Genomic DNA, 19,910 nt, shown 5'->3' with positions numbered 1-19,910 from the left:
GTCTTTTTTACATCCTTGACCGCATTGGATTAGACTAGACTATGAAGAATGTCCAACTAAACTTCCTGGTCTGGATAAAACGGTTAATGAATATGAATTTGAGCCGCAAATATCCGCGTAAAGACCATGCAATTACGCACCTCGGTTCCGAAAATGGAAGCATCCATTTTCTCAATGTCGCATCACAGTTTAAGGTGCCCGCTAAATATACAAACGGTGTTAAAAGTTGCCGAATATGTCGACGTGTAATCCTGACGTATTAGGACCAAACCCGTTTATGAAGTTCTACTGTAATTGCACAGCACACAAGACCCCCCACTTTGATCACATCCACCACTGGTACAAGGCATTAGCCGGTAGCTTTCAAATGAATCATAATATTTCTACTCTAAGCCCATTTGATAAATTATCCTGCTTCGTGGGTTAGGGTTATTTAAGGTGTCGTTCTAAATTAAACGAGAGAAGTTATAAATTGCTCTGTTTATTTCCTGTCAATCAAAAATGCCTCATCTGCTCAATTAGCTGCAATTTATAATCTTATCTTAGACTTCGTATAAAAACACTGACTTATGAAACTTTAAATGCGAGTTTCAAAAGGCTACTGTTCCTTGTTGGATTATCTTAGGAGGAATTTCTTTTTGGTGGTTTTGTTTTATAAGTTAAGTTCAACAGCCACGCTTTAAAACTAATGCTCTTTCCATACTTTTCATCTCGTTTTGCATTAATTTTCTTCTCTTTGATCTTCGCTATCGTTTTCGAAAATATTGCAAATTATATTACTGTATCCAACGTTTTCATCGACTTTAAGATTCTTACTTAAGGAACAGCAATTTGTTTTTGCGCAAGCGTTTCTTTGTTTGTTCAATGTTTAAATAATCCAAAACTGCCAATGTAATAAAACAAATCGTTACGTTTGAACATATATATTTTATTGTGTTTATGCAAGTTTTCTTATTGGTTGCTTTTTCTGTCGGAAGCGAGCTGAAATTTGTACCAATTTGTTTAGATCAATTATGGCTTTCTAAAATGGTCCTTGTCAAACCTATATCTGATGGAAAGTTTTTGGACAAGTCTTGGTTATGGATATTAGGCTTTAACTACTTGAGCACGTTTGGATAATATGCGTGACCAATCGTCTGCGTACTTGCGGTCCAACTGTCGAAGATTAAACTGTTATCTTTTGACTTTAGGATATTTCCTCACCCTTACTTTGCAGAGTTTTAAACTTAACATTAGATGCCCTTTCTCAAATAATATACGGATATATTGGTTTTAGTTGTATTAGGTTTAATACAATATAATTCGTAAAAAATAATAACAAAAATGTGGGAAAAATCGTTTGCTATTTCCCAAATGTCTTGTGGATATGTTGGTTATAGTTTTATTAGGTCCAATACAACCTATTGCGTTAAAAACTAATAAAAGAAATGCGAAAGAAATCTTCTGACAATTGCCAAAAGTTCTATTTCAGCCATATAATACACCTGGCGGGAACAACATATACCAAAGAAATATCAAAAAGAACCACTTGACTCATGACACACAGCGGTGATATGTTTACTCGAGTTAATCATATAGATAAGGAAAATACAACAGTGTTAAAAGGACAAAAAATACAACATTTGTGTCAAACTTTATAAATAGAATATCAAAATATACTTTTAGGGTACAAAAAAAACGTCGCTATCTTTCGCAACTTGATTAAATTTTGATCGATTACGAAATATTGTTTGCTTTGCTTATCGTAATATTTAGCTAGTGACGCAATGTTTGTTATTTTCAGCAAACAATAACGTTACATCTCAACACTAGAACCGGTGTGCCCATTTTTTGCAAAACCAAAGAAATAATTGAAAAATAATCCCACCTGAAATATTATATTTACAATACATTTGTATTAAATTTATTACAGAAAAGCGATTACTACAATTAAAAAAAATAATTAAAGTGAAAACAAAATGTATCAAAATTGGTGACGTTTTAGAATATTTTTAAACTTTCCCCATAAAAAAATTCTCTTGTCCGCTTGCTTTTCGAATTTCTGAAAGCTAAACGAGCGTGCGGTATTTGATTAAGGCTATGAAAGTAAACAGGTTTGCAAACCGCACGCCAGGCTCCACGAAAAAAAGCCAAGTTTATCTCAGGTTCTTTATCTAGCCTGTATCTGATAGCTAACCGTCAGTCAGCGCAACCCGCAAGCTCATAGTTGTGCATCGTATCGGCGTAGATATCAGCACTTAGAATTAAACGACTTTAACGTGCCGGTTCGAAATCAAGATCAGGAAAGTAGATTTTAACAGCTCATAAATTTCGTTGTAGTATAGTAGCAGAAATATCCAACAAAATTTAGATTTTGTGCATTTATTTGGATAGATTGATTCGTCAAGTCCTGTGTATGGTGCTGGAAGATTCTTTAGCCTTTTCTGCTATTTTTTGTGTAGATAATAAGGCCCTGCAGCAAAACGCTTAAGGACCCTTGATGTGTATAAGCCGGAATTGACCCGACCGACGTGTATGCATGCAATCCTATTATATTAATGTTGGGCACAGTTGACTTGCTTTCGCAAGGATTGAATTTTTGTAGCAGACTCACCAGTCAAAGTTTTTTGTTATATATCTGTCTATTGGTTTGCCGCGCTGAAAAGTTAAAACTAAGCCCCTTTTAAAAGTGACGTGTACTTCGTTTAAATGTTAAGTCTACATTCCGTTTGGTTATTTTAAGCTGGATTAACATTTATACCAACCTTTCCTAATGGCCTCGTCTCTACTTTGAATAAGCTTAGCTCTTTTCACTTCACTCATTTTACATCGTTGGGCAAACTAGGTGGGTGTGTTTCAGTTATACTTGCAACAAGGTTGGAGCCGTAATGATGCTTTTAGATCTTACTTTCAACAGCCGACAAGATTATACGCCAAAGTTCGTTCAATATAGATGGCAGTTTTTCACCACGGAGCAAATAGAGACGCTAATAAAGGTTGTACCGTATCAAGTCGTGTGTCTGCGTCTTCGTTATTAATAACCTGCGGATTTGCCTGTGGCGTGTTTTATACAAACGGGATTTTCCGGTGACAATGTCGCTATATCCGCCGCATCTATGACGTAATAAAAGAGTGAAGTACGTATAGACCATTTTGAATGGGATTAATTATACTCGCATAGTAGAGCAATGAAAGTCGTTATAACCCGGCTGTTCTGTTTTATACACCTCGTGCTCGCCTACAAGTATGTATTTTTTCGGCAGTGTTTTCCAAAAACTTATTTACAAATTTGTGTGTTTTTGTTACATATTTAACCAATATTAAAATTTTAACTCGTCTTCTGCTGTTAATTTTACCGACTTTAAGTTAATACCACGAGTTTAACACGCATTCGACGCATGATAATTGCTTGTGATATTGTTGTTGCGGGTTTTGTGGCTACAACACTCCGTATAATTACAATGGCGACCGGTTAAGGCAGCATGGCTTGTTAGGACAGAAACTTAATTAGATATTTGTGCTTGTGTACAAAGCACTATGTTTGCTTTCTGATAACACGTGGTGTTTGGGCCAACGGCACCAAGGCGCGTCATATGGCACTAAAGGTTTTGGGCAGAGTTGGTCCATTACCACCAAAACAATTCTTTTCTATATATGGGTAAAGTTTTATGACGAAGAACGAAACTGGAATTGGGGTTCAGGCCATAGTAGCCCATTACTGCCAAGACAAAAACGTAATCAGTCTTCTACGAAATTACCCTGTAAGCGTGCAGGAGGTGAATAAACAGAACACCCGTAGTGTAAAGATGTTCGCATTTATTTAAATATAAGACTTCATTTAAACACACGACGAAATGGAATGTTTTGGTTTTTATAGAAAGTCTTTTCATTTTGTGTTCCCTCAAACTTGGTTAATGAGGCGTTTGCGTGCTGTGTGGTAACATTGTAGTGGAATTGTAACTGTAACATGATATCCCTTTTGTTGGTGCTTGTGTCGTTGAAAGTGCATTAGAATAGCACCTGTGACTCGTAACCCCCACCTAGTATGGTGAAGTATGCAACCTTATACTTGTCAATACATATGATGGATTGGGTTCAAGGTAACTTTGTATTTGGCGTCCACTTCGCCGCGGGTAGGACGGTATTTACAGTTATGTAGGTCAAGTTATATTTGGCCTGTTTTATTTCATGTTTTCCTATTAGTACGGGTTAGTTTAGCTTGCCTCAGCGTTCATGATTTTCAATCCTTTGGTCGCTATTTAATACCAGCGCGTGTTCGATTGAATATATAACAGCGCTACGTTTTTTACCGATGCTCTTTTACAGCAGTTTATTCGTAGCGTATTTTACGTCGAACAGCAAGTTTCAATCAGACTCATAGGTTATAAAAGCAAAGAATTCAAGACAAATTGCGCGATTTAAAAAACAATTTGTCTTTTTCATTGAACCTTCAAAAATAAGCCAAAGTACGTAACTTGTACGCCCATTTAAATCACGGCTATTTTCTTTTAAACCCACAAAAAGCGGTTTATATTGTTATACGAATATTGCGTCTGTTTGTCGTCAACGGGGTACAGACAGTTATTCAATGTTGGTGGCATTGAATTCCTTGCGTATTAAACCCTTTGTTCATATACTAACTTCATGCTAGCATTGCGGTTGGAGAAGCGCCGTTGTGTCTAACGGGAGGCCTTGTACCGACAACTTGTGTTGTTACTCCTCCGCAGTAAAAGTGTTCTAGTTAACTCCTGTGTAGATGCAGCCACTGCCGCAACTTGGCAAGCAATGGTCGCTTCGTGGCCCAAGAATGCCGCAAGATTTACAGACCGTGAATAAGAAAATGTTATCACAAAGTAAATACAGTAGGATGGGGCAAGATGGTGCATGTTTTCGTGCTCCTGTATCGTCCCAATTGGTAGTAAACAAAGATTATTTACATAAATATATAAACCGTATCCTCACGACTGGGAAAGAATGTTGTTAATTGTTAAAACGCGATTAGGAAATATGCTTGAATATTATGCGCTAACAGTATCCATCTTACCTCGCAGTACTTTTAAAGGTATCCCATCTTACCCCACAGTACTCTTTAGCCAAAAATGTCTTCGCATTAGAACTGATTATAGATAGGGGATAATTGAAATTCTTTTGTATCTGGGAAACCAAGGATAAATCGTCGCTAATAATCACTGCCTTTGCTTTATTGACTGTCTTTAAGGTTCAGGTTGCTTTGTGGCACAGCTATGTTCGTTCTAGCTTTACGGTCCAATAATAAAGTTAATTTCCACTAATAATATGTTTGCCTTCACTTTATTCTGATGTGGTTGGGGGAATTATCATTACAATGCTCCATGACTAGGGGTGTGGTTTAGGCTATGTGTTAAAATGTGGTCGGTTCGGTTGCCAGTTGTTTTAAAGCTGTGTCGGCTTTCGGTTTATTTTATGAATGTGACCGCATTAGTACAAAGAAGCTAACGTGTAAAGCATGTGCAGGTTATCACGTACGCGGCTGTTTTACCAAAGTCCGTTTGATTGGGTAATCTTATCAAGAAGTATGTGTTCAGTGTTGGTTTGGTTAATAAGAACAAACTGGTAAGATTTAAAATGCTTGAATTTACCTTGAAATGAGCTATTTTGCTCTACGAAACGTACTAAATTGTTAAAAATGTCGCTGAACAGAAATTAGCATTAAGACAAAGTAAGATTTGTACAGAGACGTAAGTATCGTTCCAGATTTCAAAATGGCGCCCGACGCGGTACCTGCAGGGGTGTCACTGCTGTCGTTTCAGCTTTTGGATAATTAATATCGATTGCGTAAGAACGCGACGCTAGGATGCGAGGTACAAACAATAGGTCTTACATTTTCTATTTATATTTCACTTTTCAGGGATAGCGAGAAAAAGTAAAGTTGTAAAATATTTAAAAAGTTAAAAACTACGTCATAATGAACTACAAACAGTGGTATTGCGTCATGATCGTTCTGCTTGTGACGTCACAGATGTTCATTGATACAGCGGAAGCTGGAAGGCGAAGGAAATGCAAACAATCGGTTTGCCACAGCTGTAAAAAGATCCTTAAAAACAAAGAGAGTAAGTTATCTGCGACCATGACGTCATTAAAGTGACGTCACTCGAGTTTTATTTATTTTTAAATGAATACATGATGTTCTGTTTATACACCTCAAGCCCGCTTACGAGTTACCATGTATATAACTTTGTGGGATATGGCTAACAGTTTACCAACATACGGAACAACTGGTCTTAAGTAATTGCCACGCCTTGCGCTGTAAAAGTAAAATATGCGTAAGATATTAAAAACGGCTTATTAAAACAGTCGGGTTGCTTAAGATGTACCATGTTTACCGCATGCTTCTGCGTGGTGTATTCTAAACTACGTCTTAAATGTTACGAGGTTGAATATTTAATGTGATATAGGATGCTCGTTAAATGTTGGAAGTCTAATAAACTCGTGTTTGCTCTATGGCGTGTCTGCGCAACTTCGTGTGTATTTTGTCACCTAGTTTGGTTGGTTGTTTAAACTCGTATCTTGCTACTGCTTGAACGGAATGTTTAAACGAGAAACAATTAGTTTGAACGAGCAATGAAAATTGGGCTGGTGTTAAAGCACTCCGTTCAAAATATCTCGGCTGGCTTTAAAAGGGAAAATCTAGAAGCTTTTATAAAATAAAGAAATTATTAATTAAACCCGTTTCGTACAAAAGTATGTTCGCTGTGTCTAAGCATCTTAATTATTCTATCTGCTAATAAATTATTAAAATAAAAAATGTTTAATTTTGTTTGGAACTTTGTCGGGCTGTTACTTATACAGATGTTTATTAACCACGGGTATCAGGCTCATAAGAAAATATATTTAAACTATTGTATGAGCTATTTAACTATAAGCATTATTAATTCCTTTTGCTAAGGGTTGGTAAAAGTTTTGCAAGTAGCGCCAAATAACTCCAGCAATACAACAAAACTCTCACAGTTTGCAAAACAGTCAAATACTTAGTAAATTGCTTTTGGCGTTCAAACTCCTGAAATAAGTTGTCGTCTTTGTGTATTAGTAATTATTTGTAAACAGATTCTTCGTTGGCGCTTCATTTTGTCCAACGCAGCCATTTTTGGAATTCCGCTATTATGCTGTTTATAAACGCTGACAATAGTTTTAATTGATGTCTTTAACTAAAAACCATCACGATTGGTTAAAATGGCTGTGTCAGTTATTGTGTCTAACCATAGTATATACTGAAGTGAGTAAGATCATTTCAGTATACTATGGTCTAACTCAGCCATTTTTGGAATATCTTTGTCATGTGCAAACGCTGGCGATAGTTTTAATTTGTGCCTTAAAACAAATGGCTGGTTAAAACAGCCTTGTCAGTTATTTTTATTATAGAACCAAAACGAAATAAATTGATAAGATATTCTAAATTAAAATTAAAAAAAACATGTATAACCTAAACCCCAAGGTCAGGGTTTTATAACAGTTTAAATGTTTACAGCGTCATATACTTAAAATAATCCGGTAAAATTAATACAAAATTTATACGTGCTAAAGGGCTAACCTTGGTCTCAATCCCAGATCCCATGGCGTGCCACGGTATAGACCATCACCCATTTTGAATAGAAAACAAAACTTTAAAAATCCAGCAAAACAAATTATCTCATTATTGTGTGTTTTCCTAATGAACAGAAATCGTATTTTCTTTGTACCGGGTCACTAGTTTCAACGATAAGATCCGAATGCTTTTTACAAATTCTTGCTAAAGAAAACTTTGTCCAAGGTTATACAAACAATACGCAGTTGTACTTGATGTTGTGTAATAACTAATACAAGTGTGGACTTAACTAATGAATGAATAATTGTCTTCCACGAACAACACTCGTAAAGATTAAATTCCGTAACCACAATCTTATGTAAAACCCGTGATTAAAACTAAACCACCAATTTACTTATTTTCTCCTATTCCAATACGAGTAATCTGCTCAGTTTTAAAAAATACGAACAAAACAGTCCATATATACATGACAGAATTGTCTTCATTTTAAACTTTTAGGCCTAACTTATTGTCATATTAATAAAAACAGCGAAGAGATGGGAATTAACAGCAAAACACAGTCAATACAGCACGCTAAGTGTCAAATAAGTGAACTAGCATTGCTTAAACGTCGGGAATGATGAACCCTGTATAAGAAGCAATAAACATTAAGCGCTGTAACATTATGACTGATGCGAAATAGAAGCAGAATTTCTAGTTTGAAATGTTTCGCCCGACTGCCAACGTTTGCGGTAAACCAAGAATGTCGAATTTAAGCTTCAAACCGCAAAGATTAAGCTGTTTTCCGAGTACTTGTAACATCTGCGTCTAGAACCTGCTTTGAAAATTTTACGAAATAACGAAAACGCATTCGTCTTATTTCAATGAGCAACTAAAAACAAATCAATTAGCACAATATTGTGGCGTTTGGGTGTGTTTAGTTTATTGCAAGGTGTGAGAATTAATGTCTTGATTAACTTATCGGTTTTTAGATTGATTTGTTGATCTGCAAAGATCCTATAACTTGGTATGGTAATTTAACGTTGGCTAGCTTAATGCTGCCGCTAAGTAAATATTTTTAGGGCATATTTGAGTTCTAGGGGTTTAACAAAGAGTTTATTGGTTGGCGTGGCGAAAATATTGACAAAGAATTGAAACAACAAGAGAGCACAGCGGTGATAAATGGGCACGTAAACTATGATGATTTAGTTGTTTTCAATATACACGAAATGATGTATAATTTTAGAATAACCAAATGCAAAAAACAACAAAAATCAATGTTCAATAAAAAGAACCAATGCCCTTAACGTGCCTAATAGATAACACGGTTATTCGCGTGGGACGGTATATCTACGCTTATAATGTTGTTTTGATAATGGGCTGCAAAGCAATAGTTGTGTTATTGACCGTGTATGCTCTAGTGAGCTGTAGATTTACTGCATTTCCTCAGGTAAGCTAGTGGGGTTATATACCTCATTAGCACTGTCAAGCTTTTAAAGTGCGGTAATATGAATACGAAGCTATGCTTGTAATAACAATGGGTTCAAGGCCGCTAGAGGTCTTAAGGTTCATTTTAAAGTCGTTTTATGTAAACGAGGCTAACCACAGAGCAACGATCGCCATGGGCGTTTGGTTTAACAGAACAAACAACGATAAACCCAGCATGTTATATGAAACGCTTTGTTTATTCTTCTTGACGAAAAACTAAAAAAATATTTTGGGGAGAATGAGAGTAAAAGTCTTTGGTTAAGTGTATGGCACAATAAAACCCAACGGTAGCAACAACAAGCCTTAAACCTGTAACGACTATAGGCTAAAGGCACCGCGCAGGTCACTGTGCCGGACAGATACAGCCTGTTGTGCCGCTAATATAGGGTTTATAAAAGTTAAAGGATGTGCTTTTACATGTAGAATATACAGGTGCATAATTATTAGTATGTCTACTTTAATCTCTTAACTATATTTGATATCTTTACAGTGGTACCATTGAAGTTTCTCTTCATATGTCGAATGTGTTCCAAATCATGCAGACGTCAGCTGTCGTCATTCTTCCTCTCATAGAGATCATATATACCGACGTGTACAGGGGACAAGCTTTAACTTATTCACTGAGTTAATATTCAAACAAACGTTTAACATCAGGAAATATAAACGAAATATACATCATTATATAGTAGGGTGGGGAAAGATGGGACACCTTTACATTCTATTTTATCATCTCATTTGGTAATAAACAAAGAATATTGATAGAATTATATAACCGTATCCTCACGACTTCCATTGATCGTTGTTAATTGTTTAAAAAGCAATCAGAATATTTGAATATTAAGTGCTTGAGGTTTCCCATCTTATCCCATGGTGCTATATCTCGAGAATTGTAAACTATCGTATTAACTTCCACGATGCAGTTATTCTGTAAATAAATCAATGTTGCCACCGTATTAATGTATTGTATTTTAAAGTTCATGCGTTGCTTCCAGCATTCCTACGTAAAGTTCTTTGTTGTTTTTGTTTGTTATATTTGTATTTGTGCATTATACACTTTACTAATACAGAAAACTTCACACAAACTTTCATTGAAAGGAATGAATGTAACTTGTGTTTTGTTTCATACACCTTGTGTCGGCTTATGAGTTATCACACGGGAATCTTTGTGGGTGAATGAATGAATGTTACTTGCTATAAACTCGCGTGCGCTGAAAACGACAGTCGTTACTCGTTATACCACGTCTGTTAAATATTAAACACGATTCTTTCCTGCACTTATAAAATCCTTTCGTATTTAGGACTCGGATTTGCAAACGTAACCAGTTTTTAATTTTGTACTGCAGTTGTGGATTTAACATGAGAATCGTTATGGCAATCCATTCGAAGACGTCTTGACTTGTTCATGTTGTATTGTCAAAGCCATTGCGGTGTATATTTATATGTGTTTATAGAGTTGGCTATTTATAAAATAAATTCACCTACGGGACCACTTTTACAATAATGTTGACGATGTTCTGTTGAAATTTTACGCTTCAACAGCTCCACCTAGCGGTTCGTTTTTATTTGTTCAATAACTTGTAATAATGTTACCATCCATTGTACGGGCCATGTGTACTTAACAAAGTGCGCACGCCTATTGATCCGATATAATACGGTCCATATGCGAATAAAGGACCACCACCCTTAAGCCAACATACATATCTTGCTTTTAATCTATTTACATTCTTTACCTTGAAGTGAAAACAACACAAGAACACGTTTTATATTTTGGGCTTTCTATATTATGCTGTTACAACAACAATACATACGTCGCATAGCTATTCAAACGGACACGAATCAAAGCAGCTTGGTAACTTATTACGTCATACAACTTTGCTGCAATGCTTATATGTTATGGTAGAAATTTAGGACTAAAACACACAGTGACAAAACGAAAGTGAAAATATGAAGGTAAATAGCGTACCCTGCAATGTGGTGGACTTATCAAGACGGTAAACATGTAAATACTGCGTTGCTATTTCACTTGACTTGAGATGTATGTACGAAATAGCGCCTAATAAAGGTGTTATAGTAGCGGATAGAAAATTACGATTGATGCCAATACAACACGCATTCAGTATAATGAACATGGACAACACATAATATAAACTAAGTGAATGCAATTTTACAATTGGTACAACAACATTGAACAAGAGATAAACTATGTAAAGTTATTTGTACAATAAGTCACTACAGAATGTGATTGCGTTTAATTAAGAGCGCATAACTGTAAGTTTCCTCCTATTCCACCAACTGCCATTATCTTGCTAGACTTACAAACATCAAGTGTAAGGATTGGTTTTGGGCTTTCAATTATTCTGTGCATCTTGTTACTTGTCATGTTGATTGCACACGCTGTGTTAGTGCCACTTCCACCAGCAAGAACCAAATCTCCAACCCCAAACTTTGCGCAATACAAGAACTCACCCTCTGCTTTTTCGTCATGTGGATAAGTTATGTTTCGGTCCAGCAACCCTGACCTTAGATCCCATAACTGTAATGCGTTCTTGGCAGACCAAGACCCACTTAGTACCATGTTGTTGCTCATATCTAGACCAGCACCACAAACATGGGGACCTGGGATTGACATTTTCGCGCTTCGAAGAATCCTTCTATCCCATAACTTAATGCAGTTATCCCATCCAGCTGTTACAAATAGATTTGGGTCATTAGGGTGACATTTTAATGCAAACACACGCTTTGTGTGCCCACTGAATATGCTGATATCATCCATTGTAATGTAATCTGGTGCTTCCATTAAACAGCAAAGCTGGAAAGTATTTGTGTCATAGATCCTTATGTGTCTATCCTTCCCCGCAGTTGCAAAGAATTTCCCATCACACGAAATATCCAACGCGCTTATTTCATTCCCTTCTTCCTCCAAACTTGCAGCAGCCTCAGATTTCTGACTTCTTGATAAATCCCACAAATAAATTTTCCCATTGGCCCCAGCGGAAAGCAACTTTTTGTCGTTTTCTTTAAGATATATAAGACTCATAACAGCGAGACCTTTTCTATGGCCTGAAGTGACATCATTGACAACTGTGCATTTATTTGAGCCAACCACACAAATACCGCCGTTCCCAAAACCAACTGCCAGGTCTTTACCATCATTATCATACTGTAAGCTGTATATTCCCCATCTATCTAGAGAAAGCGGAATCTTACTTAACAAAGATGCATTCTTGTGTTTTGAAAAGCTGTTTGTGATGTCATAGTCACCAATTCCGATATCTTGACCGGCCAAAATAGCTTCTTGCAGTCTTCGTTTTGCCATCTTCGAAATTTTACTACCATTAACTTTACATAACTTTAATGTTTATATTAATTTCTGTAACTTTTTTTGCTTAAATTTTAAGTCTGAAATGTGTGTTAAACAATGTTTAAATGTTTATGTAATATTATCAGATATATTTGTTTAGTTAGTACTCAATATTAAAAGAAACTTTTAAAAACAAATAACAATGAAAAGGGGCGCTTTATAAACATGACTTTATAATATATACACGTGGTAAAACATATATATTAATACATATTAAAATACACAAGTATAAGTAACCTATCTCTAAAACAAAGTTTATGCGTATAGCAGTTACATTTTCTCTTATAAATACACACTATACGCGCAATACTAGAACATAACAACGCGTTTTGTTACTAAGTGTTTTAAATGGGGATTCCCCAAGTCTCTTTATACTATCTTTATGATTCCGATTCTGTTAGGGGAGTAAAGTTAATAATATAAAGTGCGTTTTATTTGTCGTATAAAATATATATCTTTTTGGCAAAAATTTAGAAAAAAGATATATTTTGACGTCGCGTCTATTTGCTGCTGCGTATTTGAGAATCTGGATGCCGACTCTGGCAATCATTTATAAATAACCGCATTTTTATTGTATATGGGTAAGGCCTAACGGCGAGGCACAATAAGGTACCTGAAATTTATACCAGAGTTGTACTCAGATAACTGTAAGGTCCTACAGAGCATCGCCCTTCGTGGAATTGAAGCATAATATAGGTGAAATTCATTTGCGGTTCGGTGAGAGAACGTGTTTTTTTTTGTTTTTCTAGCCTACGTCATCGCATTTTGAAGAGCTGTTGTACCGACCGTGCGGAACCTCTTACATATAACCTATAATTTTCCTAGAACTAAAACATGTTATTGTATATTTAATAAGCTAGTCATAGCGTGCTATCTTCCACTATAAATAGATGCACGAAATGCCATAGCACTGTAGGCAGTCGGTGTGGTATCGGCAAATAACAAGACTAAGAAGTAAGTGAACCGTAGAAGTTTTTGCCTTGCATTGCAATTTTCAAAATCTAAAAGCGCTACTCTCGCATTGTTCCGTAGTTAGAAGATACGATCGCTAGATAAAAGTTTTTCTGAACCAAATTTTTGCTCAGTTTAGTTACAACGCAGTTGTATTTTACGTTGGCACTCATAGCAAGAGGAAAGGATTATTTGTTGCATATAACGCCCAAAAAGTCTTTTTTATCGCTATATATGTTACCTCGTGTATAGTGATAACGTATTATTTGCTATAAATTGTCACTTTATATCGTATAAGTGACAAAAAACGGTATGTGGTGTTTTCTTATTATGTTAAAATTTTAAATTGTTACTTTAAAGACAGTATACTTAAAGGCGAGCGTCTGGTCAGTGTAATATGGTCTGGTTATTGGTATACTGCATGCAGTTCCGCTTCATTGCTAGCGAGGCTTGCTGCCCATTCGTCCGTCTTTCACTAACAAATAGCTGGTGGCTGAAACATAGTTATATTGACGTCATATATTCGAGTGGGTGACAGAAGCATCATGTTTTGTTGCAACAGGAAGTGACGTACATATAACGATGACGTCGTAAGCGTCGTTATAAGCAATCAATGCATTGCTGCTACGGATGAAAGGAAGTTAATACAACGACATACATATAATGTATATATGTTGTTAGTTGATAAGCAAACGAATATGTTAGATTTATATTGCACCTAATCATATTAAAGAAAGATTAGACAGTCCATACTCAGACGTGCAGGTTTATATAGCGCTGCAAGTGTATATGCACGTAAGCTATTCGTAACAGCAGGCGTAATTACTAAGTTGTAAACCACATGTTGTGTGCAGGGGAATAGTAAAAATAGTTTCAAATCTGTTTATAATGTCGTGTCCTTTTTTGTCAAGTGCACAACAGGAAAAGACGTAAGTATAACTTTGCCGCTGCAGTTACAATAACGAAGCTAAGTTAAATATAAAGAAACGACGGTGTTTTTTTATAATGATACTCAATAGTTTTTATGTGTGTAATATGGTTATACTTATACATCAAGAGTATTTGCTCCAACATAGTTTTAACATCGCTTATATTTAACATCAGAGCGATAGGAGAAGCGCATGCAAAAGTGACGTATCCAGGTCAATTACAGGTAAGTTATGCGCATAGTGATGTATCGTACTGTAGAGTAAGATTGGATAATATTAGCACATAATATTCCATATTTTCTAATCGTGTTTTAACAATTAACGACGCTCATTTAGAGTCGCGGGGATACGGTTAAATAATTTCCTAAATATGGGACGATAATAAAAATAAAAGCGTGTCCCATCATACTTCAACGTTATGGGTGTTGAGTAACAGTTAGAATGTTAGATGTTTAAACTTACCCTGTTTCTACAATTTGTATTCACTCTATATATGAGCTTAGTTATTCAATGAGTCGCATATGCTACGAATGTATTATGTTGGTTTATTTAACCAGCTCTTATTACGCGCTAAAACAATAGCAAATGAAAACTGTTGGCCTGTATACGTGAGCTATTAAAATAGCGCTTTAATAAATCAATGTACCTTACTTTATCTTTGCGTGACAGGGTAACGACAGTCGTTAAACACGTGGTTCTGTAACGTACCTTATAGATTCTAATCTACTTTAATATTCCAGCTCGCTTCATTACTCAATTCCCAGAACCTTCTGACGTATCAACCGGGGAATACCCCAGTCCACGACGAACATTTGTTTATCGTAACCCACCAAGGTAAAAGCAAAGCACACAGACACGTATATATGTATTAATACTGGTAAAACGTCTTGTGTTGTATATATTATTTCCTGTAAAGTGGGCCGTTTTTTATCGTGTGTAAGCATTAATATCTATTAACTTATGTATCTACAATCCGTAACGTTTTAATCTGTTAGTGCCCTGTTATACATAAACGTAAGTTGATTAAATCTAACTTTTCACTATATACGTTATAAACTATTGTCTAAACTAAACAGTAAGGTCATAAAACACCCAGTGTTACATTTACAGCGTTCGAATTATGGTTCAAGCAAATTATATTCGAACTCAATTCCATTCGTGAAATATTCGACAAGAAACTTGTGGAAGATTCAGCTTTGCCTGTTGCTTGTGAAAGATTGGATAGGATCACTAAAATATTCAATGTAAGGTGTATGGTGGTGCGGCGGGTTGAGGTATTGGGCCAATTTTGTCAGCTTTGTTTATATCATGGGTCCCATAGCAGGTTTTGCCACTGATTTCCTTCTTTTTTATTGTTTCAATTAATTTGATCATTGCTACTGTATTCAAATAGATAAGGAAAAATATTTTGTGTTATATTTTGCTATAATACCTCACCCATATAGAACAGAAGAACCTGTGCGTCAACAATACCTATTGTAATAGAGGTTATGCTTGTATTCAGGTCTTGATTGCTCAGTTTGAAGTCATATCAACAATGGCTCCACAAGAGTTTGGAGAATTAAGGTGATTAAAATATTTCAAATACATTCATGATTATGTATACAAGTGTTAAACAAATTGGGCTTTTAAATGGGTCCCTTTAAAATGTCAGTGTGCAGCAAACAGTATACTACAACCGCACACACTGACAAATTAGAAGAACTGATTTTAAACTGGAAGAATTCAATTAATAGGTTAAATCTAAAGGCTATATTTTGATATAATCTAACGTATGGTTTCATATATTATATATTTATATATAATCTGTATCATATGTTTGTCTTTCCAGGCCAAGCCTTGGTGATTCTTCAGGTTACCAGAGTTGTCAGTATCGTCTACTTGAAGTGAAACTGGGTGTTAGGGATGTAAGTTTAATAATTAAGTTATATTTGAAATAATAGATTGCTCAAATTGATATGAAAAGAGTCACGAACTTAATTTAAACTCTTTACTGTAGGCATGTGGTGTATGAAGGCACCATGTTATGCACTGTGGTACTGTGCTCTGGGGTTGGAGTGCTTGTATTGTAAACATTTGATACTGAGCTCGATGCTCATACCATTGTGAATGTGTTAGCCTCACAGAAAAACAATCGCCCACAAAGTTACATGCCTGGCCACTCTTAAGCTGACACAAGGTGTATGAAGCAGAATAACAGTGTTATAACAACTGTCCTTGCGCTGCCACCTGTGAATAAATATGTGATAACATATTTCAACATCTCAGGATCTTAGAATCAAATATGCCGATCAATCGTACCAAGACACCTTTGAGGGAACGGAATTGGAATCTTTAAAAACATCTCAGAAAGAATCGAGTTTATTTGATGCAATTGACCAATGGTTGGCCAGAACACCAGGTTTGGAGGTCGAGGGTTTCAACTTCATTGGGAAGTTTAAAGATGCTTTGGAAAGGATGATTGAAGATGGTGCAGATAAAGTAAGAGATATTAGATTGATTTATTTAAAGCACTTTTACAAAGTCTTAGCACAGTGGTCAGTGCGCCATTCTCTAACTTATGGAGGTTATGAGTTCAAAGCTCGCCACTGCTACACAAAGTTACATACCTAGTAACTTGTAAACTGGCATGAAGTTTAAGAAAAAGTATCTGTAATGCAAACTTTTTTTTGGTAAATTTGTAGAAAACTGAAGAGTTAAATACGGGATACACAACACAGGAAACACCATCACCCCTACGTGAACGTTTTGATTCAGTATTCAATGAAACCAAACATAAGGAATTAGTTCACAAGGGAAGCAGGAGGTTCTCGTACAAAGCTTTCCAGGTGAATATGAAGCTGGTTGAAAACTAGAGTGAAACTCATTATCTTATTTATCCAAGTTTAAGTTTTAAAAACAGATTTTTACTATTATAGTGGTTCGAAATTATACTGTTGTAATGTTTCATAATGTTGTAATGAAATTAACTTATAGTTTTATAAATAAGGTAGAAGCAAACACAAAAACACCAACCCAAACAATGCCTTATTTTGCCTGAAATAAACAAAAGATAAGATACATACATAAGCTGCTACAAGCTTAATCTATAATTATTAAAGTCAGTTTTACTAATTTTTTGTGTGAACTGGTTTAAAAGCAGCATTTTCCTAATATAGATTTTCTGGTCAGTACACCCTCCTAAGTTGTGTCATTTTGAATAACTTTGCTCATATACCTAGGGAGCTCTAATGATTTTCCATTACCGACATGAACCACAGTTTCATTACCCACATCTTCTGCTGACTTCTCTCATTGATATTGACCAGAAAATGGCTCAATGGAGGCGTAAGTTTATCATTAGTCATAAAAATGTATTTTAAGTTAAACATAAATCATACAATAAATGTGTTTTATCTTTTTAATACCATAGCAAAGATCAAATTAACTAAAACAACATAGAGAATGGAATTAGCAACGAAACAACAATTTTAAAATCACGCTATGGGCAAAAACAAATACTTGAGGAAAAGTTTTATTAAAAATTGTGGCTGCTAAACCTACAATACAATTTAAACATAATGGGTCATTTCTAGTTAACTTAGATAATGAGTAATGTGAATGCAGTATTTGTCATGTTAATATTTAGATAACCATGCAAACATGGTGCAAAAAATGATTGGAAATTTAGCTGGGACAGGTGGATCATCTGGTTACATGTATTTACGTTCTCTATGCAGGTAACTATATTGTGTGGTTAATACTATGATATATTTAACCTGTTCCTTTATTACAGTGACCGATACAAAGTGTTCTTGGATCTAGCGAACTTGTCTTCTTATTATATTCCAATGAAATACATGCCACAGCTGCAAACATAGATGCAACACATACATAAAGAACCTACTATTTACTTCTCATTTTATTATTACTGCGGCTTTTAAAGGTTTAGTTAGTATATGTTGGTTCATATTTTGATCCAAACTGAAGGCCATTTATTTCATTTAAACCTAACATTAGTATTCATTATTATTTATTCATTAAGTAGGACACCCGACGTATAACATGATCATTGTGGAAATACACTAAATGTACTTAATACCGATTTCATGAATTTTCATGCCATTTTTATTTATATAAATTATTTCTTACATGTTCCCAATATAATTCCGTTTCACCTATTTTTAAATATATATTGTTTGTTTTCTTTTTATTTAATACATTTGACAATTTTAATTGCATTTGATCAACTGTTTAAAGCTTATTACCTATCTTGTATTCCTTATATTTTGTACATGTTATTTATTACGAACAATCACCATATAGTTTGTTGCGATAATTTATTGCACATATACCCAATGTATATTTATATTCATCACATACATGACATGTTGAACTTCATTCCTCCCATTTTAAACTTTATCAGCATGTATATTTAATCACTGAACATGATATAACAATGTGACATTTTCCAATAATTTATAACAAAAATAAAACAATCATATATATTGAGTTTGTTCATCTGAAATCTTCAGCACTAAACATTCCTTTTGCTCTTCTTAAAATGGAGTCCTGGACAATAAAACAAGATTGTTAACATTTTGAACTTGACTTAATAAAAAGTATGTTCAGGAAAATAGTCAAAATACTCTCCAGTTATTCAGGGTTGTTTATCCACAGATTTAAGACCATTTTTGGGTGTTGTTCTCTATCTTACATTTCTCCTAAAGTCTTTATAATATACTTCAGGGTTAAAGTGCTCTAGACAAGCACATATGGGATGCTTGCCACTATTGTGGAAATGTGTGCTTTAAAAAGGACGCCTCGGGCATTTTTCAAACCCACTGGTCATTAGACTAGCCATACCAAGACCAGTCTCAGTATTCAACTATGTGGATTATAATCCTACAGAACTCATATGGGGCGTGTGGTCACTAATAGGTTGGTTTGTTAGATATACTGAGGCAGCTATGTCAGATATAGGGACAAACCTACATCAGAGCATTCAAGCAAGTGAAATATATTTCATACGAACCTTGGAAGGGTCATATGGGGCGTCCTTTGATGGGATTTCTAACACGCTTGGTATTGGGTCTGTGTGTGCGTCAATCACATATCGAACAACATCAGCGATTGATTGGCTGATCAAAACAATTGCAATGTCTTTGCGTGAAAGAAACAACCTGAAATACGAGCATTATTGTGAGCTTTGAAAGTGGGCAAACCCTAGTTTTTAGTTCTTATTTTGTCTTACAATTGAACTTTAAGGTTAAATATACAAAGCAACAGAGCATAGATAACATATTGGCTACCCAGCGCAAAAATCATACACATTAAAAAGAATAATAATGCTGTACATTAATTGCAGCCTTTAAATTTTAAACTGGTACAGTGTTAAGGTATATTATGCGATAACTTCTTACCTTAATTGTTCTTCAATATCGCCCGTTGGTGTATCTTTCTCAACGACCATGAAATTCGGTTGTCTGTGCTTATTTAATTCACCAATTCCGCCCAAAAGAAATCCAGTACAAGTATCTTCGTCGCCAATAACTGCCAACAACTTCCCTGCTCTTGATGCGGCCATTTTATTGTTTTATTAAAGAAAATATCAACAAAGTTTGTCTTCAAGGATTTTCAATACAATTTTTGCTGACTGTCATATGATAATGAGTCAGCATTA

General features: G+C 35.3%; 3 protein-coding genes and 1 long non-coding RNA gene across 6 annotated transcripts; 2 read left to right on the top strand and 2 right to left on the bottom strand.

The window, feature by feature from the left end:
- The first annotated feature begins 5,852 nt into the window (after window positions 1-5,852).
- On the top strand, window positions 5,853-10,095 carry LOC149727337 (uncharacterized). The gene is made up of 2 exons (XR_016386210.1): window positions 5,853-6,068; window positions 9,498-10,095. It is a non-coding gene; the product is annotated as an uncharacterized LOC149727337 (long non-coding RNA).
- A 670-nt stretch (window positions 10,096-10,765) lies between these two features.
- Window positions 10,766-12,622, bottom strand: LOC149727336 (uncharacterized). The gene has a single exon (XM_089890059.1). It carries the CDS (start codon window positions 12,321-12,323, stop codon window positions 11,256-11,258), a length of 1,068 nt encoding a protein of 355 aa, XP_089746185.1. The 5' UTR covers window positions 12,324-12,622; the 3' UTR covers window positions 10,766-11,255.
- A 235-nt stretch (window positions 12,623-12,857) lies between these two features.
- LOC149727335 (tryptophan 2,3-dioxygenase-like) lies at window positions 12,858-18,735 on the top strand. Of its 3 annotated transcripts, none has more exons than XM_089890057.1 (11): window positions 12,858-14,248; window positions 14,424-14,472; window positions 14,989-15,082; window positions 15,359-15,492; window positions 15,753-15,814; window positions 16,080-16,155; window positions 16,517-16,729; window positions 16,969-17,076; window positions 17,470-17,575; window positions 17,877-17,967; window positions 18,024-18,735. In XM_089890057.1, the coding sequence occupies exons 1-11, from the start codon at window positions 14,208-14,210 to the stop codon at window positions 18,106-18,108; spliced, it is 1,059 nt and encodes a 352-aa protein (XP_089746183.1). In that variant the 5' UTR covers window positions 12,858-14,207; the 3' UTR covers window positions 18,109-18,735. The 3 variants fall into 3 exon arrangements, with proteins under 3 accessions (XP_089746183.1, XP_089746184.1, XP_089746182.1); XM_089890056.1 differs by having other exon boundaries at window positions 13,696-14,248; window positions 16,933-17,076; XM_089890058.1 differs by lacking the exon at window positions 17,877-17,967 and having other exon boundaries at window positions 12,859-14,248; window positions 16,933-17,076.
- On the bottom strand, window positions 18,551-19,904 carry LOC149727334 (V-type proton ATPase subunit F-like). The gene is made up of 3 exons (XM_089890065.1): window positions 19,651-19,904; window positions 19,263-19,410; window positions 18,551-18,799 (listed from the first exon to the last, which is right to left on the bottom strand). Exons 1-3 carry the CDS (start codon window positions 19,812-19,814, stop codon window positions 18,746-18,748), a joined length of 366 nt encoding a protein of 121 aa, XP_089746191.1. The 5' UTR covers window positions 19,815-19,904; the 3' UTR covers window positions 18,551-18,745.
- Window positions 19,905-19,910: the final 6 nt, after the last annotated feature.

The sequence above is a fragment of the Ciona robusta genome, chromosome 12 (genome assembly GCF_009617815.1).
Source record: "Ciona robusta chromosome 12, ASM961781v2".
NCBI classification, from domain to species: Eukaryota; Metazoa; Chordata; class Ascidiacea; order Phlebobranchia; family Cionidae; genus Ciona; species Ciona robusta.
This window is presented reverse-complemented; position numbering and strand designations above follow the sequence as displayed.